Genomic DNA, 24,724 nt, shown 5'->3' on the forward strand with positions numbered 1-24,724 from the left:
CTGTATTAAGTATGCAGAAGGAGAAGGACACCCCTTCGGTCGGCTCTTCGTGATAGTGTTTACGGTAGTAATTCGGGAAATACAATATTGTCATTCGATCGTCTCTGCAAACAGACGGTGTGCGATATACTAGCCTGCGAAATCCGAGAGAAAGAGTCTTGGTTTATCCAGCTGTCGCGGCGTTGCTTGGTGCGCTCCTCATCTCACCGGACTTGGAACGACCATGGCAGGTTAGCTTCTATCTATCATCTATTGAGACTTGTGCTCATGATGCTTAGGCCTGGCCACGAACGCTTCTCTTCGAGGAATCGCTAGCTATGTAATCGGATCTCTCTCAGCTCTTTCCGTCAGCACACTTCGAGTGGCTAGCGGCTAAGGAGAACATCAGCCTACCTGAGGCATCGATTCCAGTTCCAGTTCCTTCTATTCAAAATGTGTTCTAGATATGTATCAATTTCCCATGTGGGACCAGCCCTTTCTACGCGGGTGAGCATGAGGAAGACTAGACCTATTGTCCATCGACAACACGAAGGTCTCCGATAGACTGTGTGACGTAGTCGGGTACTATTGGTGAAGCGTTTGCGCCAGTGATATCTTGCTTCGACGTGATGCCTACAAACCACAACGTTCATTACAAGAGCTGATCGTTGAATTCGGAAACGTACCCGTCAGAACAAGGAGCGTTGCCAGACCCCCAGCTTGTCCGAACAGAATATCAGTGTTCAACCGATCCCCAACCATTATCGTGCGTTCCGGATCGAATTTCACTCTATTATAAATGCAGAATCATAACGATTTCCCGTCAACCAAACACTCCCGAAAGCTAGCTAAGACGGAGACACGTACTTGGCTTGAATACAATCCAACATCGTCTTCGCAGGCTTCCCAATACTAATTGGATCTCTCTCCAGTGCAAAGCGTAATGGAGCGCTGATAGCTCCTGCTCCAGGTAAGAGACCATTAGCGCTTGGGAACGTGCTGTCTTCGTTGGTGACTAGGAATTGACAGCCAGGGTTTCGTGTGAGGTATTGGAATGCTTTTGATAGTTTGGTATAGTTCACGCTGAGGTCTAAGCCGCAGAGGACGGCTTGGACGTCTGGGTCGAGGGAGAAAGATGAGAGGGAGAATGGTTCGAGGGTGCAGTCTGCTGGGTCCTGGGTGTGTGTGGATGCGTGTGAGTGAGTGAGTTTTGGTGGCGAGTAGGGTGCCAGAGCAGGCAGGGAAGGGAGATCGACATACCGTTCCACCAATGAAAGAAACGCCCTCTTCTCTCAGCTCCTCTTCGATGCCTGCCATCCCGATCACATACACCTTCTTATCTTTTGGAAGTTTCATGACGGAAGATATGTAAACGGCGGAAGCATATGCTGATCCATATATCTCTTCCTACATCCCATCAAATCAATCAGGAAACGGCCTCTGAATCCACCAAGACTCAACCCGAACGAAACACCCACCACACTTGCTTCTACGCCCAAGTGATCAAACTTGGCTTTATAACTCTTCCTCGACTTGCTAGCGTTATTGGTGACGAAAAGAATTCGCTTTCCTTCATAACATTCGTATCAAAAGATCGTAATCGTCGTCGTTATTTTCAATACCAAGTACTGTACACCCCTAGCACCCACCTCGCTTCCGAAGGATCTCCAAAACCTCTACGGCCCCTTCGATTAAGCGATCGCCATGCCATAATACGCCGTCGCAGTCAAACATCCATGTGTCATATTGTCGATTAAGAGGGAGTATTCTGGGCGGGTTGTGAGGTGTGTGGGCATGATGGGTGTTAGGCGTAGTGGGGGTGAGGGATTCCGCGGTAGAACGATCCCACAAACGTTCCAAACTGTGGTCTTACCGTGTTTGGTATTGTGCAGTCTATTCTTAGCTCACGTAATCTGTCCATCAGAAGCGCAACAAGTGTGACCGCAGGCTTACTTCTGGGGTTCTGCAACATTTTCAATAAATCTTTTGTAGCTCCTCAACCACATCACATCCTCTTCTATGAATTTGCACCTCTATAGATTCGTAGCTGCTCTACACAAATATGATTTTAAGGATTTTAAGGATTTTGTGGTGGAGTGTCGGACGATGGCCGAGAAAATTCAGGGTCTGACTGGTATTCTGCAAAACATAGTCACGTCGTGTCACACATCGGCACAGCGGCGGCACCATCAACTTTCACTCTCCGAAGACCCTGTCACAGTTGTGCAATGTGCGTCGAATCTCAACGTTGTGCGAAGCTTTGAAAATGAATACTATTGCAGATCATGGTTCATATAGTAATTATTGGGATTATAATGGTACTGTTGATAGAGTCCTGACTCGTACAGCTGATGGCCTGCATTACCAGAGCCCCCAATGTCATACATCTGTGCTCCACCACTAACTCAAAAACCCTGAGATGTACTAGTGAGAGGTCTACCAACTGGTAGTGAAGTGAGGGTGAAGAACAGGTGAAGAGCAAGGTACAGAATGGTCAATTGGGTAATATGGAGGCATGTGGCTGGGTGGAGGCAGATTCAGATCTATGTCTAGCATTGAAGAATGAGTGACAGGTTGTGGTGGATACCTGGATGGTTGGTTAATCAAATTTGGGGGAATCATATCTTGTGGGAATTCAGGAGCAACATTGTCATTTTTGAGACAGTGAAGGTTCAACAGCTCTGCTGGCTTGCAGAGCAAAAGAAAGAAAGAGGGCTCCCACTCTGAGGTGAGAGAAAGCCTACTGACTCTCTAAGTGTTGGTTGAAGTGTGCCAGGCAATATGTTCAACCTTTAAGGAAAGCAAGGAAAGCAAGATCTGCTGGGTGACACCAGGTCAACTCTGGTGAAGTGCACTGGAAGCACTGCATGGAATATGGAGTGCATAGGAGCGTGAAGTGTGGAAATAATGCACAAGCTGTGCATGGACATATATGAAACTGGTGAAAGGTGTGAAGATGTAAACTGGGACTGCTAAGTGGTGACTGATGCCAATGGACTGTTGCTGAGGGCTAGGGCAATGACTGATGCATGCTGGCTGAAGATAATGATTCTAACTCTAGACACTAACTGACATGATGGTGGTAGGTTCATTTGAAAACTTTCCTAGGCCACAGGTAAGCTGTGCCTAGGCGTGCTCCCAGGGCTCAGAAGCGAATAGGGAGCACTCTATGTATGTAAGTGAGGTAAATAAAGGGTCCATGATGAAATATAGTGTCATATAATGCTAAATATGGTCTGATAATGAAAATAGACAAAAAGGACTCACTAGGGAACTGGTTGGACAATGGATGGAGGCTCCAGGATGCTATGTGACATAGTGCGACTGAGTGTGGGAAAAGCATGTGCATGGGAACACATTGCGTAGTGTGGGAAAGTGTCATGCCTCTGGTGCATTTTGTGGGAAAGTCATAGAGGGTAAGCTGTGCACTGTACCAAACATCATGAGTCATAATATGGGCGATCTATGCCTGGAGGAATCTCATTCTCTACAATGGTGCCTGCAAGACTGAGTGGGATTAAATAAACCTTCATAGTGTTGATTTGTCTTGAGTTCCAGGTGGTCATTAAAGTGCTATAAGATTCGCTGTAACAATTCAGCTTTGAGTCCAGTCTCTGGCAATCACAAGGCTGTGGTTATATATGTCCTGTAATTCCTCCAGCTTTTTGGTCTTGATTGCACCTGTATATGCAGCTTGAGAGCACTCCTGCTCTGCTTGAATGAGTCTGAGATGATGCAATGTGATGCTGTGTATCAAACCAAGTTTGCTGTAGAGGAGATTGAATTTTTTACACACTCTCCTATCTGCTGTCACACTTTCATACATGTTGTCAATCATCTGTCTATAGCATCTTAAAACAAAAGAATGACCTCTATTGAAATTGTGTTCTGACACCCTGACAAGGTGTTTGATGTGCACCAGGTGTAACTTTTTGAATATCTCTCCAGGATCTATGGGATCTGGATCACTTATGATTATACAAGGTTGCAAATCACCACTATTCCATCTCTCATAGCTGCAACACTTGAGAAATTTTTGTTCTACTTGGATAGTACATCATCTATAAGTATTGTTAAGAACCATGCTCAAAGGAGAGAGAGACTGACTCAGAGGGGCTTGGCCTCAGCTTGTATGCTGTGCCCCTTACCTGAGTATGTGCCCTTCATTTCAGATGAAGTCCAAAGGACTTCCAGAGGCTGGCTACTCTGGTGGAGAGTGTGGGAGGACTTCCGGAGAAGCACAGGAAATATCCAGAGGAGTTCTCTCTGCACAGAAAGGGAAGAGACCCCAGGGTAATACCTCTACAGGAAACAGGATGGAAGGGTAGGAGGTCTGGAGGTCCAGAAATGGAGGACAGGGGGACTGAAGGTCTGGAGGTCCAGAGGTACACAGGTCAGGACATAGAGGTATGGAGGACAGGATGTTCAAGGGTTGGGAGGACAGAACATCCAAAGGACAGGACATCCGGAGGTCCGGAAGAAATAGGGGCTACATCAAACTTTGTCTGATGTAGAAGCAAACAGAGGTAGACTACCCTTAGGTAGAGTTGGAGAGACAGGAAGTGGACTAAAGTCCGGAGAGAGGGTAAGTGCTGGAAAGGCAAGACTCCAGTCTAGGGAAGCAATCCCTAGACTTGGGACAGAGACATAGGGGACAAATCTGAAGGTCTGGAATTCTGGCCTAGGGAATCCATCCCTAGGCCTTATGGAAAAGGACAAACTCAGATGGACTGAAGTCCAGAAGAAGATTGGGCAAGTAGAACAGGATCTATGTAAGATGATATTCAGACTGAGGAAACTACAGGAGTATCTACAGGGGTTATACACTGGAGAATATCTGAGGGGATCAGTAAGCAAAGGAGCAGGGCTATGTACGAGCATGTGGAAACACATTAGTGAGTAAGATGGAACATAACTAAATGAACTTGGAGATGAAGACTCATACAAAGATCAATCAGCAAGATGGAACAGGAGGTAACTGAAAGCTGGAAAGGCAGAGATGCCTAAATGGGGATAGGTGCAGGATATTGGACAGAGGGTGGAAATAGGTCTGGAGATCTGGGGATCTGGAAGATGGGGTGGATACAGGACCAGAATATGAGGAGGTGGATATAGTCCGGAATCTGAGATGAGGTGAAGTCTGGATGTCTTGCCAGATGGAATGTGCATAGGGGGGTACAGATCAGGCTAGCAGTGGAGATCTGATGGTCCAGAGCTCAGGGGTAAATCTGGAGCAGAGTCAATCCTGCTGAGGTGTGGAGCACACAGCAGAAGGGGATCTGGGAATGAGTTGGATATGAAGTGGGGTCTGGATGTAGGCTTGGAAGGCGTGGGAATATGATGGAATGTGGATCCAGATTGTGGGATATGACAAGTATCCTACATGTGCTTGAATTTTTTCAAGGTGATTCAAGCAGCACATTGAGGTATTTTGAACATTTTGCAGATTACATACCAGTTGCAGATTCCCAGGAGTGATAGTACCCATTCCCATACCTCCAGGAGCAGTAGAAGCAGTCAGCATTGGTACTGCACTGTGGTTTGTGGGTATGGGACTGGCTGAACAAATTTCAATTTCAGATCCTAGGAGATAATGGTGTCTTGAAGCAGTATGCAAGGAATATTTGATGTTGAAACTTTGTGGGAATCTGGGTGCCCTTGCATCCCACTCCATAAAGATCATGGAATATAAAAGTGATTAAGAACATGCACTGTCTGTCAGTCAGCATACAGTGCCAGCTACCAAGTATACCATGCACATATGATCATACAAACTAAGAAACCTCTGGTATGCTAACAACTGTTTCCCAATACCTCATCTTGGTAAAAAGAATCTTGAGCAGTGGAGGGTTCACATCATATGAAGAGTACCTCTCAGTATGGCTTTGTGGGGGGGCTGAAAACCATTGCACATGAAGGGGTCAGATCACAGAACAGTAATTATAAAATTTCCATGGCTTAGTCAGCATGTGGAGGTTTCAATTAAATTGGTTTGCAAGGTGTGCCACACATCATGATATAAGGGGCTGGTGAGATAACCCCATGCCATTATACTTCAGATGCATATTACAGCATCTCAGATCTCTTGCTAAGTGCTGCCCTTCCAGCACTACCATATGGGCATGAGATCTCACTTCTATTTGTGAGCTGCTATTGGTCTCTGCAGTGTTCTAGGTCTTCTGCTTTCTTTTTAACAGGACTCACCCAACTTGTCTCCTTTGTCTTTGTTTGTGATAACCAATGACCATTGCAAGGTGCCTTGCTGCATTAGGAAAACCTCAACTTACTTAATCAGACTTTTTTGGGCTTTCCAATGGTTTTCACTTCTTTTCAAAAATGAGTAGCCTTTTTTCAGTTATTTTTCTTAATTCACTGCCTGATCCCAATTTGAGTATCAGGAATAGTGCATTATTATTATTTCATACTGTTGGAGTTCACAATTTGTAAAGATTACCACTTTAGGAGAGGATTTGACAATCAAAATAATCAGCACTCTGTGCCACTTACTGTTATGGACTAGGATGGTCATAACAACAGTAGCTCAATAAGAGCGACAACTGAAGTTATAGTCAAGACCTTACAAATGTAAGGGTCATAAGACAAGGCAAAGAGAGTGTCTCTGACTTGAATATCGGTTTCAGATGACTTAGGATTGGGGACCCTAAGTGAAGGAAGTTCCAGGTGAAAACCTAGTAAGATTAAAGTAAGGAACTACTAAGTACATTATTGACTATATATAGGGTTGTAGACGATTTAGGGCAGGTGTGAGTCAACAATGAGTCAGAGATAAGAAATGAGTCATCTAGTGACAGCAGCAGGCGATCGTGATGTAATACAAAATGAGTCAACAGATAAGTCTAATGGCAGCAACATGCAGCTCATGACGTAATACAGATGAGTAAGAAAGGGAAAATGAATAGGGGCGTACATGACTGTAACATTACCCCTCATTTAGGAATGAAGTCACTGACTTCAGTTATCCTGATTAGCCCAGTAGATAGGGTCAGCATCATAGTTAGAGTCCAGCAAATTGTTTTGCTCCTCTGTGATAGTGTACAATGATTTATCAGCTAGTTCTTCAGCGTGATAAATAGTGTCTTGCTCGATCTCCCAATGAGCGAGGGCTTCGTAGAAGCCAGTGTCAGTCCAGACCAGTGGAATGACCGCTTCCCCTTTCAGGTCTTTACAAAAGACCAATAAGTGGCCAGGTGCATACTCTTTGCAAACCTGACAGTAGTACGCTGGGCAGTTCTTATGGTGGTGCCTGGCAATGCAACAGTTATGACATACAATGTTGTTGATGGTTGCCATTTTCATGGTGGTAACAGTAGATGACTGTGCAGGTGGGGATGGGGATCTAGATCGTCGCTTATGGTTTCTGTGTGGTGAGGCTGATGCTGTTTGTTTGGCAATATGGGCTGATCTATGCCTAGTGGGGTACTGACATGTAGTGGGTGCAATGGGGGTAGGAGAAGGAGAAGCTGGTATGTGAAGCACAGCAATAGGAGGGATATTATCATCTGAATGCTCCATGGTAACTGTTGGAAGAACAGGCAGTGGGATTGGAATGGCAACGTATGGGGATGGGGGTTGTGTGACTGGGTCTGTAGCAATCCATTCTGTGATGATGTGGATAGCCTCTCTGATAGCTTCTCTAGTATCATCAGGCAACAGGCGGATTGCAGTATTACAAATGCATATATGAAGATGGCAGAATATGGTCTTGTGATGTTCATCGTCAAGAAGATTGGTGGTGCGTTCTATAAGGCTAGCATCTCTGATGATTCAAATAATAAGCCTGCTAGAGATTGCTCCTCTCTCTCCTAGGAGACAATCTATCTCAATAGCGTATTGTTGGGATGTGAGAGCAGATTTGAATAGGGCACTCGTTTCGACTTGATCAATGATCACAAAATAATCAGTGAGGGTAGAGTCACTGGTCAAGGTAGAGTTGGTCGAAGGTGGGGAAGCAATTGGGGAAGATGCATTGTTGGCAAGGTTGGCGGCAGTGGCAGTCTGGTAGTCAAGAAGGGACAATGGGTGGGTGATGTTCCTGGATATGGTGTTCATAGCAGTGGTGAGTTCTTCGATGCATTGTATGCAAAGGTGTAAGTGTTCAAGAGACATTGTTCTGGGATTACAATCAGTGAGTCCTTTTATATGCAACAAGGATGTCAGTGGCATTGCTAAGGTTCTCTTCTGGGATCCATTCATTACTAGTGGAGGAGTATCCTTTCCAGGATACGAGATAGCATCTTCGTTTACCCATGCCTTTGTGCGATAAGATCACATCGATCTTGTATTCTTCTTCATTATCTATGACGTCTGGGGGAGGGTTGTGGAAGTTCGGGCTGTGAACTTCTGTCTCACGATAGGATGATAGTTCAGAAGCATGGAATGTGGGGTGAACTTTCCATTGCAGCGGTAGTTGGAGTGTGAACGTGATGGGGGAGAGAACAGTGATGACAGGGAAAGGACCATATCATTTTGGTGCAAGCTTCCATGATGGTAACTGTGTGATTAGGTTCTTTCCTGATAACCAAACCTTATCTCCTATTTTCCATGGGTGATACTTCTGTCTGTGAGTTCATTCTGCCATTCACTGCATGGTGAGATTATGGCATGACAATGCTTCTTCTCTAGCTTTCTGGAGCAAGCGAAGTCTGTCTTCTGTGGCGGGTATGGTAGAGTTGGGGAGTACATGAGGAAGGGCCCTTGGCTTGTATCCCATCATGAGGAAGAATGGTGATGCATTTTGAGAGTCGTGTTTTCTGTAGTTGTGGACAAATTCTGCCATAGGAAGGTGTTCTACCCAATCTTCTGGGTGATTATGGCAATAGATCTGAAGATAGGTTTCGAGTTCCTGATTAAGGTGTTCGGTCTGACTGTCAGTTTGGGGGTGATAAGCGGTTGATGCAGCTATGTTGTACTTCAAAAGCTTGGCAAGGGCTTTTGAGAATTTCAATACAAATTGTGATCCACGATCAGAAATTACTTTCTCATGTAATCTGAATCGACAATAGACGTATTTGAAGAATTTCTTGGCGACACCTTCGGAGGTGATGGTTTTTGTACAAGGGATGAGAATTACCCCCTTTGTAAGGCCATGGTTGACCACAACCATGACAGAATCAAATCCTGCACATGGGGGGAGATCAGTGATGAGGTCGACCAAGACCTGCATGAACAGCACCACAGTGGCGGATGAAATAGGGACAAGGGGTGGTGTCGTAGGGTGTGTATTGAATTTCATTTGCTGACAAAGGGCGCAACCCTCAATGAATTTACGGATATAGGTGCCCATGGAGGGCCACCAAAAGTCCCGCTTAACCAGTTCTTCAGTCTTAAAACAACCAGGGTGACCGGCGGTGGCATGGTCATGACATCAGTCTAAGATGAGGCATCGACTGGCAGGGCAGACATAGGTGCAGTCCTTATAATAAAGGATGTCATCTTTAATGGCCCAATCGGCGAGAGCAGATTTCATATGGGGGAGAGATAAACCATCAAGGGCATCAGAAGTGGCTTGGAAGATGGGGTCAGGGTCAGATGGGTTGGGGTTCGCAAGGGTGGTCATGAGTTCAACATCTAATAGGTGAATGAACATGGAGTCGGGAAGGAGGGTTTCATTGGTATTATCTTTGGCAGAATCAACCCCATGATCAGGGCAGCGGGAGAGTGCATCTGGGGCTGCAAGTTTGGTTCCAGCGATGTGGTGGAGTTCAATATCATAGCAGGATAAAATCAACTGCCAATGGGCTTGTCTATGAGTCAACTTCTGGGCGGATCGGAAGTACAATAGGTTTTTGTGGTCGGTGAAGACGAGGATGGGGTGAGGGTTTCCTTCTAAATAGTGGCACCATTCAGTCAATGCGTGGATGACTGCCAAGAGTTCTTGATCAAATATCTGATAGTTGCGTTCTGCTGGGTTCAGGGTCTGCAATAGGTAGCCGCATGGATGGTACATTCCATTTTCATCAGTCTGCAGCAACACTGTGCCAGTGGTGACTAGTGAAGTGTCAGTTGCTACAGCAAACTGCCGACTGGGATCTGGGTTTCGGAGAACAGGTTGCTTCAAGAAACAGTCTTTTAGCATGGAAAAGGCGGTGGTGCAGAGATTTGACCACTGGAATATAGTGGCCTTCTTTGTAAGATCAATTAGTGGTCTGGCAATGTCGGAGTAATGAGGGACGAAGTTTCAGTAGAAATTGCAAAATCCTAGGAACAACTGAACCTCCTTTACTGTCGTTGGGACAGGCCAGTCCTTAATCCCATCAGTCTTGGCAACATCCATTGTGACACAACCCGGTTGTATAATCATGCCGAGGTATTCCACTTCTTGTGCATTGAAGGCACATTTTTCTGGCTTTAGGAAAAGCTTCTCTCTCCGGATTCTTTCAAGGACATGTCAAGTTCGGTCGTGGTGAGATGAGAGGTCATTGGAGAAAATCAGAATATCATCCATATAGATGACCAACCATCCTTCGTTGATTTCTTGTTGGAACATCTGATTCATATATGCTTGGAAAGTGGCAAGGGAATTGCAAAGACCGAAAAACATGACATTAGGCTCAAAGAGGCCATATTCTGTGGTAAACGCAGCTTTCCATCTATCATCGGGGTGGATATGGATATTGTTATAACCTGATTGGACGTCCATCTTCATGAAGTATTTAGCACCATGTAACCGAGCGACCAGTGAGAGCGGTAGTGGGAGTGGGTAGGCATTCTTGACCATCCATTCATTGATGTACTGATAGTCTTGACAAGGACTGAAGGTCTCCTACTTTTCTTTCCTACAAAGAAGAAGCCAGCTTGCTTGTGGCAACTTCAATTCAGAGATAAAACCTTTCTTTACATTCTCGTCAATGAAAGCTTTGACAGCAGTGCATTCTGCTTCAGACAATGGGTAGACTTTTGATGTTTTCAGTATGAACCCGGGTTTCATTTCTATGCGATGATCTATGCCAGGTCATTCGGGTGGTAATTGATTGAGACCATCTTTAGCAAAGATGTCGGCAAAGTCGTGGAGGTAAGATGGAATGAGCTCTTCGAACAATTTCTTCTTCTGTTCAAGCCTGGCTGCTAATGCAAACTGCTGGGCTTTATTACTGGTTTTGACATATTCAGTAGGCCACAACAGTGGTATGACCATGGATTTCTGTTCTGCGATACTGGTACCGTCTTTGGTTAACGGGGTGTCCATAGAAATATTGGTGATGACCCAGAGCTCGGTAGCGTCAGCAGGGTATTCAACCAGAAATTCATCGTCATCAAGAAGATATGTGGTGATCTCGCGTATGGGTGGTGCATAGTCTGAAGTCCATACATCGTCTTTGGTATCGAAGGAGTTGTCATTGTCATCGGGAATGGGGTCAAGGTTGGGTAATGCTGGGGGTTCTTCTTCGTCTGGGATTTCTTCAATGCTAGCCCGAGGTAATGGCTCCTTAGGCAATGTGGTTGTGACCGACTTCACAGGAGGCGCCTTTGGCAGCACTACAACTGGAGTTGGTCCAATTCCTTGATTGGTTTTCCGGAAGAGAGGTGGGAGACCATTCTTCTTCCATTCATTATCGACATCTTCTTCAATCAGATCACTCTTGTCACTTCGAGGAAGTTCTAGTGTTTCTGCTTTCCATCTGATTACTGGGTCCATAGCACGTAGCCAAGGAATCCCAAGTAAAATCTGATCATGACAGCCAAGCCGTGTGATATTAAACTTTCCAATCATGGATCATTCATCGATTTTTACAATAAGGACACAATATCAGGTGATAGCGCCTCCTTTAGCATAACTTCCATCCGCAGTAGTAACTTGGAATGGCTTTGTGAGTTTATGCATTTGGATTCCATGATTTCTTATGAAATCTTTGGAGATAAATGTCCCAGTGTAGGGATTTCATATTCTGTGGGCTTGTATAGGCAGATATTGCTTAGTGTTATGTTCGCACTTTTGGTGCTTATGTAATAATGATAGTTTTCACCTCTTACCAGTACCAGTCTGAGACTGAGCAGTTTTTAACATGATTTCCTATCCTCTCTGAGCACTGAGCTTAGTCCAGAAACCCTTTAGGGTTGAATAGCAGCTAGGCATAGCACATTTAGCCCAACATTAGAAGTCTACTTTCCAGTTCTCTTCTTGTTGTGTTTCCCACACCAGCAGCACCAGAGTCAACAATGGCCGTTGTTTCAATGGTTTTCAAACGAGTTTTAGAGATGAGAGAAATAGGAATGCGAAGTTCCTTTCTGATTCCAATACTCCATACAAGTCTGATAGGTACATCAGAAGATACTGACGTCGATCCAGTCTTCCACATCAAAAATCCTCAGCGAGGCAATGGATCGTTGTATCTTCATCTTCCTTGTCACTATCTTCTATTTCTTCACAATGAACTGGGGTTTTCTTCTTCTGCAGACATGCTCTAGTCATGTGTCCCTTCTGGTGACACGTGAAACATAATCCTTTCTTCATATGGTCACTCCTTTTGGCTTCGGTTAGCTGATCTACCTCCATGGCATTTGGATCATGCTGATCAACAGAGGGTCTGGGGACATATTGTTGCCTGTTTGGCTTGGTGGTGGTGCAGTTGTTCTGACAGAATATGGCACCTCTCTGCCAATTGCTATCAAGCCTAATGGCTGTGGCGATGTATTTGTCGAAATCTGTGGGAATGGTTTCCATTTGGTAGATAGAGTTGCCAATTCCTTTCTTGAGTCCATCATTGAAGAACGTGATCAAGACAGCATCTTGCTTTATGGAGGCTTGTGCTGCAAGGGTCTTGAAGCTGGCAATGTAAGAGGTAAGGTCGCCCATCTGTTTCAAGGTGTGGAGTTTATTCATGGCTGTGCTGACAGCATCAGCCGGTATGAAAGCTTCTTTGAACTTTGTTTCAAAATTCGCAAAAGTCCCATAAGACTTGGAGGTGGAATTGTTGACTTCAGTGTAGAAGGTGAGCACCCAGCCCATAGTACTGTCTTCAGTCATATATGCAAGAGCGGTGATGACTTTCTTTTCATCAGTGTTATAGATCATAGCATTAAGGGCAAAATATGCTTTGATAGAAAACAACCATCATGAAGCCTGCTGAGGGCTCCCATCATAATTGGTAGGGGCTCCAGCTTTAAGTTCTGGGGTGTTTATGGTGGACATCCTGATCGTTCTGGTCTAGTGATGTTTCTGGTCTGCAGGGGACATTCCATCTCTCTCTGCCTAGTTCTGTTTCTGGGTTCTGGGACCTCCCTGATGGAGAGGGTCGAAGGGAACTTTAATCTTTTGTTACGGACTAGGATGGTCATAACAACAGTAGCTCAATAAGAGCGACAACTGAAGTTATAGTCAAGACCTTACAAATGTAAGGGTCATAAGACAAGGCAAAGAGAGTGTCTCTGACTTGGATATCGGTTTCAGATGACTTAGGATTGGGGACCCTAAGCGAAGGAAGTTCCAGGTGAAAACCTAGTAAGATTAAAGTAAGGAACTACTAAGTACATTGTTGACTATATATAGGGTCATAGACGATTTAGGGCAGGCGTGAGTCAACAATGAGTCAGAGATAAGAAATGAGTCATCTAGCGACAGCAGCAGCGATCATGATGTAATACAAAATGAGTCAACAGATAAGTCTAACGGCAGCAACATGTGGCTCATGACATAATACAGATGAGTAAGAAAGGGAAAATGAATAGGGGCGTATGTGACTGTAACACTTACTGGTAACAAATTTATGTTTTTATGTTTTTAAACATGTCTCTTAGGTTTATAAAACATATTGGAACACATAAGTTCAGATCAGGCAGTGAATTAAGAAAAACAATTGAAAAAAAGACAACTCATTTTTGAAAAGAAGTGAAAACCATTGGAAATTCCACAAAAGTCTGATTAAGTAAGTTGAGGTTTTCCTGATGTGCTTTCTTTTCTGATATTAACATATTTTGTCTGCCTCCCACTGCAGTTTCAAGGTCGTTGAGTATAATTAGGCAGCAAGTAGAATGGACAAACATGCAGTGATAAGAAGAGTGGGAGGGACAGGGAGTCTATTAAACAAGTACAATCTCAGTGTCTTGGAAAGAACTCTGTTGAGGGTTTGGCCACCTATTAAACAAGTATGCTATATCGTGTTAGACTTTGTATTGTATAAGTGACAAATTCCTACTCACATCTCAGTGTCTTGGAAAGAACTGAGATGCTAGGACACTGCTACTGGCATTTTTAAGGTAAGTACGTTGACAACTATAATGTATGAAAACCAAACAGAAAAATAAAGTAGGATGCAAGCTGACATCACTGCATTGCTCGCCCTTTGTCCCTTTTTGGCTTGTGCTCATACCTCTACCTCTCACTACTCATTGTGCATGCCTTGGTCAGATCCATCAGTCTTCCTCATCTCAGAACTCTCAGATTCCAACAAAACATAGTTATTCTTAGCTAGCTGGCAACATACTGTTTCAGCTGGTGCTATACTGAGGAGGACTGGAACAAGATCCTGGTGTGGTGTGCCAAGGGCCACTGTGTGATTAGAGCCATACTACATTCTATTGGATACTCATTTCAGTTCATGCACTCAGATGAAATGGTGTGGATTTTCAAATGGCCAAGCACTGAGTATTGGCTATCTCCAAATTATTCCCTTAACACGAAAGGCATCGTGAAGATTATCATTGTCAGGATTTGAAAATACTGAGTAGCATGTGACCTGCGATGTGCGTACCAATCGCGTCCAAGGGATCTCCACTGCTTTCTCCAGAAATTTTACTGCATCTTCAATCATCGGCATGCCATAATATGCCGTCGCTGTTGAACATACGGGCGTCGTATTTGTGGAATAAGACATAATATTAATATTTTCTGTGGAGGAGGTTTCGCTGATAGCAAGTATACGTGGGAACAACTCGTGATGCACATCATGGCTAAATTTAGTTTGCTACTGGGTCATCTGAGTTGACAAGCACCACCGCCACCTGCGCTACTTCTCGCCCCAGACGACGATGACAGGCACGATGACCGACTTCGAGGCTGGGTGGTTTTATAGGTCTTTAAAGAAGAGCAGTCATATCCCCTGGTCTCTAACCAGAAATCCTACGGTATATTCAAAAATCCAACCCTTGACTCGGAAACCTTGCAAGGGTACCTTTATCGTGATATGAAATATTCACACAAACGCTTTTTATAGTCTCCCTCTGAACAGCTTGGCGCACTCAATTTGCAATCGACCGACTCTGATAGATCTGATATTGCGAGCTAGCCTTGATGCCATCATACCCCTTTATCAGAATCTGTCACTCAATATTCTCACTTCGTTGTTTTCCGAGGGGGCCCCATGATGGCAAAGCCATCACTATCTCCAGTCTCAATACATCACCACGTCATGGTCAGCTCCTTCCTGTGCATCACATACAAATTTACTCTGACCACTTTCACAGGCATGCTAGCGGATGTGTATATGTGAGACGGCCTCGAATCTCTCTCGCTCCACTTCTCGGTTTTTATTATTGGGTCGGTGGAAGCAGTCGGCGTTAGTAGCTGTCGATTGTTCAGGCAAGCTCGGCTCTTTTCAAGACGTGATCCTCCCCTTCAAAGGTGTGAATTATCATCGCCTGCGTCGGCCAGAAAAGAATAAAGAATGGTGCGTTGCACCATAGAGTGCACAAGTGAGAAGGTCTAGTTTGAGGATGTGGAAATAGCTAGAAGGATTTCAATTTCAGATAGGAACTAATGGTACTTTGAAGTAGCGAAGCAGCATTTGAGGAAGATTTATCATTAAGCATCAGCGGGAATCTTCATGAAAGACGCGAAATACGCATCAAGGTCCCCAACGCGATCCAGTGGCGCGATGGCTCCAACATAGCCATCAGGACGAACAGCAACCACAGCGCCCTCAGGTCCCACTCCATAATATGAGTAACCTTCTCCCCCGAAGCTACCAGTGGGATCGGTGTCGTCGATAAACACTCTAAGAGCACTTCGATCAATATCATCGTACTTCATACAGATGAGCAAGCACTCACTTTGACCAATGAGAGCGAAGAAGTGTAGGGAGCTGAAATAGATTAAATGTTTCCTTCCGGCCTTTGCTGATCGTGATGATGTCAAATCGTGAGTTCTCATGTGTCGCGTAACGGTTTAGAAAGCTCTCGGGTTTCTGTATGTCCGTGACCATCGACTCAACCCTCGCTTGCTGAAGCGGATCGCTGAAATCACCAGTAAAAACAAGTAACTTAAAGAGGAAGTCCGAAGGAAGAAGGTCCTGGAGCTCGAACGGCCATGCATCTGCCGCACGCATGAATTTGTATGGAGGGACACGTTTACCGGGGACGAGACCACTAGCCAGCTCCTGGTTTCTGTCGTTTACTGCAACTGAAGGTTGATAATGTATCCCAATGCCACTGGTGAAGTCTGTTTGGAAAGTCCTGCAACCCCGTGGGATTAGTAAAAGGACATAACTGATAGTAGTATAATCTCACTTGAAGAAATGATCGGGCGAAACCCCATCGTTGTTCTGCTCAGTCAAGGGCTTGCCACAGAAAAGGGTGGACCACATTTTATCAAACGCGATCAGATCTAATGCGAATTTACGGCGCTCTGATTCATACTATCGGCAGGGCGTGAACAAGTAGTCAAACAGTCACACAAATTGAAAAGCTTGCCGTTGACAAAAGGGACATGTCTGCCCACCCACGAACAACTAGGGCAATTTTCCAAGCTGACAAAACGATTTAGCTCGATCGTGAAAACAGAAAGCGAAGACATACCAAGATTATGGCTATCATTGATACTCGCGTTCATCCCTTGTCCTGGAAGTTCCATTATAACCAGACCGGGTGAAGGGGACAGATTTAAGACGCTTACCTGCCTTCGGAGAGTGTGTGTGGCAAGCATCGCCAGTGATAAATACTCGATTGTTGATGGAGAAATTTGAGGCTACTCGTTGTCCAACTTGAGTAAAAATGTCAAACAAACATGAACCCAAAGCAAGTAGTAAAATGCATACCGCTGTATATTGTCCACCACAAAAATTCACTCTTCCGGATAAGCTTGTAAGGTACCAGCGATTTCTGAGCAGTCTAAAGGGAACATTGATGACTGCTGATCATATAGTGGATACCACCTACTTCAAGAATCTGCTCTGGACCCATTTTCTCCTTGTCCACCCTACCTGTCACTGGATCGGTGACATCTTTGTCCTCCAGTTGTACATATACGCGAATGCGATCTTGTTCTCGAGAAACGAGAAGAACTGAGCCATGGTTAGAATGTACAAGGGCCTTGTTCCTGACATCCGGGAAGTCGGTGTCAGGCGTGACCATGTCCACGACACCCCAGATGGAATCTATCGATCGAGACTGAGCTTGCTGAGAATTCTAAGTGATTAATATTCTCACCAGACTGTTCTCCATCCATCGTAATATCGACTTGTTTACGGACCCATGAGTGAGCACCTATCAAGGCAAAGGATTATATTGCCTAGATTGACAACTTTGGAACGCACCATCACAACCGACAACAAATTTAGCATGGACAATTTCTTCTTGTGGTTCGCCCTCCGATTTGTCTAGTCTTTGGAGCACAACGCGAACAGGATATGATGTAGGATCTGCCAATTCATTGTCATCTTTGGAGAGCTCCATCGAAGTTGGTATTGTCGATCGTTGGACCTCAACGCCGAGTGGGGTCATGGAATCTATGAAAATATCTTGAATGGCTGCTTGATGAAGCGCAACCTTGATCTCATTCAGCTGATATACTTTCTGTCCGATTTATCAACACACCTCGAATGGGTATCTTGCAGACGGAGCTGTCACGTTTGATGTTCTATTGGTAAGCTAATGGCGGAAATTCAGTGAGCATCCTTCGTCAATAGCGGGATATACGAACCTCAATACCGCCGGTTGAAGAAGGATTGTAGAAGGCCTGACATGCAATGAGTCATATATCCTGGAAGCCCGTCTTGAATGGCGTACCGCTAGGTGGACTTGACAGGCCTCCTTTAGAACGCGTTCTGCAAGTCCATAACTCTATATCCAGTTGTTAATACTGAGTCTCAGTCAATCAGCAATGAAGCATTTTCACCTGCAAAACTTCGACAGTGCGAGGTGAAAGTCCATCGCCCTCACCAGTAGTTAGCTTGAAGGCCCTAATGGAAAGTCGAGTTAAAAGCAGGAATAGCAGGGATCGACCCACCGACCTTTTATCGACGATCCGAACGTTCACTTTCGCATTTGCCAGAGCATTCGCGCACATGAGCCCAGCAGGGCCAGCACCAATAATGAGAACGTCGACTTCAGAGTGGCGTACGAACGGAACAGGCATTGCAAATAACTATAACTTAGCAATGGGAGGAAATATAGAGGTGTGTCGTGGTGCAGGTCTACTATCTTCAAAAGAGCGTTCTTAAGGATGGCGCAGTGCTACTCACGGTAGAATAAATAGAAATCAGTCGCGCCAACTGTCCCTGGAGCCATGTTAGCTACTTGCCGACCGGTCTGGTAAAGCTGGTTGTGCCTGGTCCACTGCGCAACTCCAGGGTATCCGGAGATGTGATTTAGATCTGATGACACGGTTTGAATTCAATAGCACATGAAAACTGACGTCGCTAAAGCGGCATGGTGCATGTGTTACTCAGGCTGCAGATAGCCAACATGATGCAGTAGTGTGATCTGGCCATCTGGGTACTATCTTTGATATCAGATATATATGTGTTTGATTGCACTGGCCCTGAATGTGGAGCAGGGTGGAGCCAACCGAGTGAGCCAGGCTCATTTGCATGCAAGTGGGGGAAGTAAAGGTCAATCATCAGCGACCAACGCAAACATCGAGTGCGACTTTCCAGACGAGGGCAAAGTGAAAAAAAGCTTTACAAACCGCTCCTGCGTATCGATGGATTGTTCCGTTATTGCCTCCGGTTCGTCGAAGTCGAATACCGTGAACAGCGCGGGAGCTCGTCGTCATTAGATGTGATTTGCTGGACCAAAAAAACGGACGAATGATGGGAGAATATAACAACAGATAGTGAAAAGGAGTAGTGATAGAGCTTGCATAGAAATACAAATAAACACATCGCACTTGTCTATGGAAGTAGCGCTGGCCAGTAAGTGAGGGCACATGCAAACACATGACAGATTTTAGACAAGCAAGGTGCACGGCCAGTCGACATAAGCGTAGAATCTGTGTTTATTTTTGGGAGGATAGCAAATATATGTACACAATACTAATACCATGGTTTTCAAATTTCATCGTATATGCATGCTATAAATTTTCAAGTTATATCTGAAACTGTGGCGCAGACCTTGGCAAAAGTAGTTACTTGGTCTCACAGGGGGACGCAGACCATCAGGAAAAACTGGTACGGACAACATGACGGGACCGTTCCGTTTCGGTTTCGAGCGCAACTTCTCGTCTCAGACGACGGGGCATGATGACCGGTCTCGAGGCAATATTGAGACTGGAGGGCTTCTTAGATGTCAAAAAGATAACAGTCACAACCCTTGGTCTCTGCACGGTGTACCGATCAAAAATTCTATGGTATGTTGAAAAATTTGACCCGCCAGCGGTACCTTGCCTCTATCGTGTTGTTACTCGTGCAACACTTTTATGATCTTTCTCTGTGAACACCTTGACGCATTTAATTGCACGCGGGCTCCACTAACAGCAATTACATATTGCTCAAATGTCGAAAAAAGTGCGTGACCTTGTCTTCATTCGAATCCTTTCCCCTCAACCACAATACAGACACGCACAGTGATGACATTGAGAAGAAGATTGATAGCTCTGAGGCTAGTAAGGATTTTTACCCCGTTTTAGTGGACCTTTCCGAGGAGTCGAGCTTGCGTCGCGGTTTGAAAGCGAGACAGATTTCCATGATAACGCCGCACGGTATTGCAAACCTTCATGATGCACCTTTGGACCTGAACTGAAACCCTACCTAGTCAGGAGGCTCGCTAGCACAGGTCTCATCATCGGTTTAAGTACCGCTCTCGTCAGAGGAGGTCCACTGGGTCTCTGGTTTGGGTACTCCTCCATGGACTTAGTCTGTTACTTCGTCAAGAAAATGGGTGCGTTTCTCCCTAATAAGAAGGGTCTTACAGGATATGCGACTCGTTATGTCAATGCTGCTTTCGGCTTCGTCCTTGGATGGAATCATGTGTTCAAGTTCTTCACTCAAACTACGAAGAATGTCGAAGTGGTGGGTGTATCTTTTAACAATTCAATCATGCAGATGACTTGATCCTGGTTTCAGTGATTTACAATGCGCTGAGTACGACATCTATCCGATCTGGTTGTACTACTAGTAGCACAGCTAACGCGTCTTACATCAGTCTTCCTCATCAACTCGTTGGGCATTTGCGTCTTTGGCGAATTCGAATTCTGGTCCTGCAGCATCGAAGTCGTCGCTTTAGTTGGTCTCATCTTGATTGGACTCATTATCGACCCCCAACACGATCGTATTGGCCGTAGATACTGGAGAGCACCCTACGGACCCCTCCGTGAATATCTTCTTGGGTGAAGTACATGACTCTCGCGTCGCACATTCCCCTGGATTCTGGAGCAACCTTACCACAGCTTTGTTTTCGTACATCAATACAGAGTTGATTGGCGTGACCATGGGCGAAACTGAAAATCCGAGGGGAAATGCACCAAGGGCTTTTCGTAGAGTATTTTGGTGTCTTATATGGCCTAAGGTACGTTCGTCAGTAGCTTGACGGTACCGAGTAATATTAGTGTACGTGGCACTACACACAGAAGGGGCTGCTCCTGACTTTGTTGTAGGCACTTTTTGTGGCTAGTAAATCTCCGGTTGGTGCTGCGGCATCGCTATTCGTCATAGGTACGTGTTTTGTCCCCACCCATGGGCTGTGCAACTCTGGAATTTAACGTTCTATTGATTAGCGACAACCATTGTCAGCATCAAAGTCCCGAACCATATCATCAACGCCGTGGTGTTAGTCTTTGTACTTGGTTTGTCAAACTCAGACCTCTATATCGGCTCCAGGACGCTCCACGGCCTCGCTGTGGAACGCAAGGCACCTCGCATATTCGCCAAGGTCAACCACACTGGGGTTCCTTGCCAGTGGCCCTTGCTTATTCCGAACACTTCGGTCTGCTTCTTGACATTCCTTAATGCAACCTCGTTGAATTCCGTCGGTAATGAATGTCGTCTGTTCATCGCTTGTAAATGTTGATCAGTTATTGTTCGGTAGCATAACGGCGTTCGGCTGGTTCGCAAGCTTTATTGCAAACTTTGGCACTATTACGTGGATGTGTATATCTTATACCCACATGTATGTTGCTCATGCTGAGCGAGTTGTCGTTTTCTGATGTAATTGCTTTCAGCACTTTCATGCGCGCGTCGAAAGCTCAAGAAATAGATCAAGCACTCCCTTACAAGGGACCGTTCCATACGCTGGTTTGCCTTGATTATCACAGACTCGTCGTACTCTTTTTCAACGGTAGCACCTACCTGAGCATGTCTAGAATCTGCTCAAACGGGTTTCAACGCTTTTCTGCCTTTTGTATCGTCATCATTTATCACGTCAGTGGCGTGGTGACCGTGATCTTGCGAAATACTAATGACAATCCAGATCTTACATCGCTATCCTGATTTTTTTCTCGCTATGGGGCGAAAGGCTACTAGTTTTACTACCGCACTTCGACAATTCCCGCTAGCTGTAGCGAAGCCACCGGCAAACGTGAAATTGATGAAGAACGAATCCTTGCTCGGGCAAGCTCAAAGGTTCACATTCTAGAGAGAATTTGGGATGCACTCTGAGCGGAGACACCACCACTGAAACAGCAAATCTTCCCAGCTCTCGAAAAAGGCATCCATAAAACAAAGTTTTCGCCTTCATGTTATTTACAAAGCCCAAATTAGTGCACATTTGGTTATCACGAGTCACCTATTTGCTCTGGTTTTTATTGAGTGCGAGATAAGATACAACCTACTTTTGAACGTTAAGGTTTGCGCGGCGTTTCATGTTGTTCAGGGGCTCAAATGAGGCCCTATGTCGCGAAGGGCGGTTCGCGCGCGGGAAAAAGTCATTGGCTCAATCCCGGCGCTGTGCTCTGAAACACGGGACAGGGAGATAATGGAATGGCTTCTTTCTTCCAATCATGCGTCGTGATGGTGCCACATGGCCCATCCGCATCAATCTATACTACTAATTTGGGTATTTGGGCGCCCAAACGGTGTTTCCTTGGGTTGGTGGCGCCGGATGCCGCTGCCAATCGCCGAACATTGTGAGGGATCAATCTGATTGCCCTTGATATGCCTTCCTTGGCTTTGATATTGAGACGCGGAGAACATGCATACAGCTAAGTGCGTACATGGCACGAAATAGGAGTAAAGAGCAGGACACGTTAAATTTATCATAAAGTTCCTAGCAGTCGACACGCCTGAATGAGAGCATAAGTGACCCTATTCTCTTTGGGACATCCTTTTTCGTAGCCCTCAGGGTCGACGGGTGTCTCGGAACCTGATTTTTTACAGAGAAGGGGTCGCGGCGCCTGTTGGTCGTGTACGTGTCTTCGCCGCCAATCGACTCCTCCTTACGGCCATGGAGTAGGGGTGGTACGGATCGAAGGCGTCCACGTAGAGGCGCTCGCGGACTTCTTTTCTGATAACGTCTTCAATTTTCTCCATGAAAACTTTGTTTTGCCCAAGGCGGATGTAAACCACAGACGACAAAAGGCTACGAGCCTCGGCAGACATAGCCATTCCGACACCTCTCTCGTGTTTCAGGAAGTCGGAAGGAAATTTAGCTTCTCGGGCATATCGGTATGCAGGCGAAAGCTCGTAGTCTTCCATGATCTCAGGGGACCAGGTCGTAAGCTCACACATGGACGTCTGATCGAGCAAATTTTGGTTCAGCGCAGCGGCATCAACGCCATCCAATTGGTTCAGTTCGTCCCACTGAGGGGTATCGGCTGGAAGTCAGCAATTTCCGAACGGCGGGAGCGAATTGCTTCTTACATCCCGAATGTCAGTTACTAGCAAAGAAGTGTTCAAAGAGTTTTGGCGGATGTAATTGATGCATGATTGGATCGTCTTAATGCCAGGGTGGCCGGGAGTAATTGGGTATTCGACTTCGCCTACATCTTTCTTCTCGAACCATGTCATGATCTGACAGCAGAAGTGACTTTGAGCGGTGGATTAATTACATGCGATGCTAAAATACTTACTGGAGCGACATTCATACTCAGCATAGTTGCCCCGGCTTCGATACAGGCGCAAGCATGTGTAAGGGAGGTCACCATTGAGAGATGTATACCTATTGAGTATTTGTTAGTGAGTTCGTGTGCGGCGCGGATACCATCCTCTGTCGCTGGCAGCTAAAGATGGTCAAAGGAAGGCTGTATACACGACTGGAAGCACATTACCGTGATGACAACTCTCCATCGTCGGACATCAGCATGGTCAAAAAGGTCAACAAGGGCACGAGTTTCATCCACCATAGCAACCTTGCTGTCGTGAATGCGCGAATCTATGAAGATCACCACGGGGCCCTTAACTGAACCTAACATGGCCAGGCCGAGTTCAAAAAGCTGCAAGACTATCAATGAGCGTTCACGCAGGGTAGAAGTCTAACCCACGAATTGTCGAAGGACGAGCCTTACATGAAACGTTTCTGAACCTTTTCTATTATATGATCACTGAGGAACGCGCTAGAAACATAAGTAACCAAAGACTAACGGAAATTTGTCAAGCACTTTCTTAGTGGCAACCCAGACATGATAACGAATGCCAGGCGTATCTGCCAGGTCACTGACATTCTTCGGAGTAAGCAAGCAACCCCAAACGCCACGAAAATACAATGCTGATCACAATTTCAGTTAATCACATCCTGTAACACGGCCAGGGGGACATACCCATACTATCAGCTGTATCGCCATAGATCTGTACATCCTTGTAAGGAAACGAAGGGACAACCCCCATTTCCTCTGCCTCGTTGGAAGAGGGCTCTGGTAGAGCTTCGTAGTGAGTGCTCATCCACAGGTCCAACTTAACCTTGTCTTCCCTTGAGATCGGGTAAGTTCCCCGGTATTTGGTCCGTCGGGGCTTTTGCGGATGGTGCATACATCCATCGGTGGTGGCGCTAGGAACGGGCATTCTGTGAGATAGGTAGCGTTCCCTGCATTGCCAATCAGCTTTTTAAAGCAGCGAAACATCCACAAAACGCTGAGGATAGACCATTGTGGCTCATTATTATATTGGTGGGTTTGATGCTTTGACGCCTTTAAAAAATAACATATGCCTGTACACAGTGGTTCTTTGCCTATATTTCTGCAACGCATCAAAGGGAGATAAAGAGAGGTACCATCTGTTTCATTCTCGAGCTGCGCGGACACGTTCTGACAGATCTGAACGGCTTTGACACGTTTGTTGGCTCGGTGATATATTCTTCGGATCATCATTAACCGATCATCGAAGACGACAATAACCAACCGCAGTATCAACGATTAAATCATCAATACTGGCGTGTGGGCGTAGGACTCCTCAGAAATGGGGTGTTGCATGCCACGGTCACCGTCGACCCCAGAGTCGTCAAGTTGACTATCAGTACACGGAGCTGTAAGCCAATCGTCTCATGAGTTCAAAAGCTCCGCTAAAACTGCTAGTAGCGACGCACGGCCGGCGAAAGGTATGTTGCTTTAACCGGAGAAGGGCCTCCAATCGGCGTTAGTCCGAGTCCAGAACTTCATCTCTTCATGAATCATCAATCATGGGACCCAGCGAATCCGATGGCACGTCCA

General features: G+C 45.6%; 5 protein-coding genes across 5 annotated transcripts; 1 reads left to right on the forward strand and 4 right to left on the reverse strand.

Moving 5' to 3' along the window:
* Positions 1–290: 290 nt before the first annotated feature.
* On the reverse strand, positions 291–1,921 carry BJ212DRAFT_67492 (HAD-like domain-containing protein). Its single transcript, XM_041343782.1, has 7 exons — positions 1,629–1,921; positions 1,458–1,549; positions 1,240–1,386; positions 847–1,154; positions 666–769; positions 394–612; positions 291–333 (listed from the first exon to the last, which is right to left on the reverse strand). The coding sequence occupies exons 1-6, from the start codon at positions 1,711–1,713 to the stop codon at positions 509–511; spliced, it is 840 nt and encodes a 279-aa protein (XP_041194653.1). The 5' UTR covers positions 1,714–1,921; the 3' UTR covers positions 291–333; positions 394–508.
* Positions 1,922–15,399: 13,478 nt separating this feature from the next.
* On the reverse strand, positions 15,400–18,286 carry BJ212DRAFT_1495076 (FAD binding domain-containing protein; the record flags this gene model as incomplete). The annotated part of the gene is made up of 15 exons (XM_041341524.1): positions 15,400–15,929; positions 15,985–16,386; positions 16,441–16,568; positions 16,624–16,679; positions 16,729–16,770; positions 16,826–16,912; positions 16,968–17,040; positions 17,089–17,306; positions 17,359–17,415; positions 17,466–17,697; positions 17,746–17,799; positions 17,852–17,887; positions 17,938–17,991; positions 18,047–18,110; positions 18,162–18,286. 15 exons carry the CDS (start codon positions 18,284–18,286, stop codon positions 15,737–15,739), a joined length of 1,821 nt encoding a protein of 606 aa, XP_041194654.1. The 3' UTR covers positions 15,400–15,736.
* A 34-nt stretch (positions 18,287–18,320) lies between these two features.
* Positions 18,321–19,119, reverse strand: BJ212DRAFT_1343636 (uncharacterized protein). The gene is made up of 2 exons (XM_041335236.1): positions 18,393–19,119; positions 18,321–18,344 (listed from the first exon to the last, which is right to left on the reverse strand). The coding sequence occupies exon 1, from the start codon at positions 19,088–19,090 to the stop codon at positions 18,770–18,772; it is 321 nt and encodes a 106-aa protein (XP_041194655.1). The 5' UTR covers positions 19,091–19,119; the 3' UTR covers positions 18,321–18,344; positions 18,393–18,769.
* A 272-nt stretch (positions 19,120–19,391) lies between these two features.
* On the forward strand, positions 19,392–21,743 carry BJ212DRAFT_1446174 (amino acid permease-domain-containing protein; the record flags this gene model as incomplete). The annotated part of the gene is made up of 12 exons (XM_041338203.1): positions 19,392–19,498; positions 19,716–19,849; positions 19,903–20,163; positions 20,293–20,418; positions 20,441–20,636; positions 20,669–20,696; positions 20,744–20,801; positions 20,864–21,114; positions 21,161–21,255; positions 21,308–21,423; positions 21,449–21,506; positions 21,641–21,743. The coding sequence occupies 12 exons, from the start codon at positions 19,392–19,394 to the stop codon at positions 21,741–21,743; spliced, it is 1,533 nt and encodes a 510-aa protein (XP_041194656.1).
* Positions 21,744–22,454: 711 nt separating this feature from the next.
* BJ212DRAFT_1479113 (uncharacterized protein) lies at positions 22,455–24,080 on the reverse strand (the record flags this gene model as incomplete). The annotated part of the gene is made up of 7 exons (XM_041339813.1): positions 22,455–22,883; positions 22,944–23,093; positions 23,153–23,302; positions 23,351–23,515; positions 23,564–23,609; positions 23,664–23,787; positions 23,840–24,080. The coding sequence occupies 7 exons, from the start codon at positions 24,078–24,080 to the stop codon at positions 22,455–22,457; spliced, it is 1,305 nt and encodes a 434-aa protein (XP_041194657.1).
* Between the last annotated feature and the right edge of the window lie 644 nt (positions 24,081–24,724).

The sequence above is a fragment of the Suillus subaureus genome, assembly GCF_016647635.1.
Source record: "Suillus subaureus strain MN1 chromosome Unknown BJ212scaffold_10, whole genome shotgun sequence".
NCBI lineage: Eukaryota > Fungi > Basidiomycota > Agaricomycetes > Boletales > Suillaceae > Suillus > Suillus subaureus.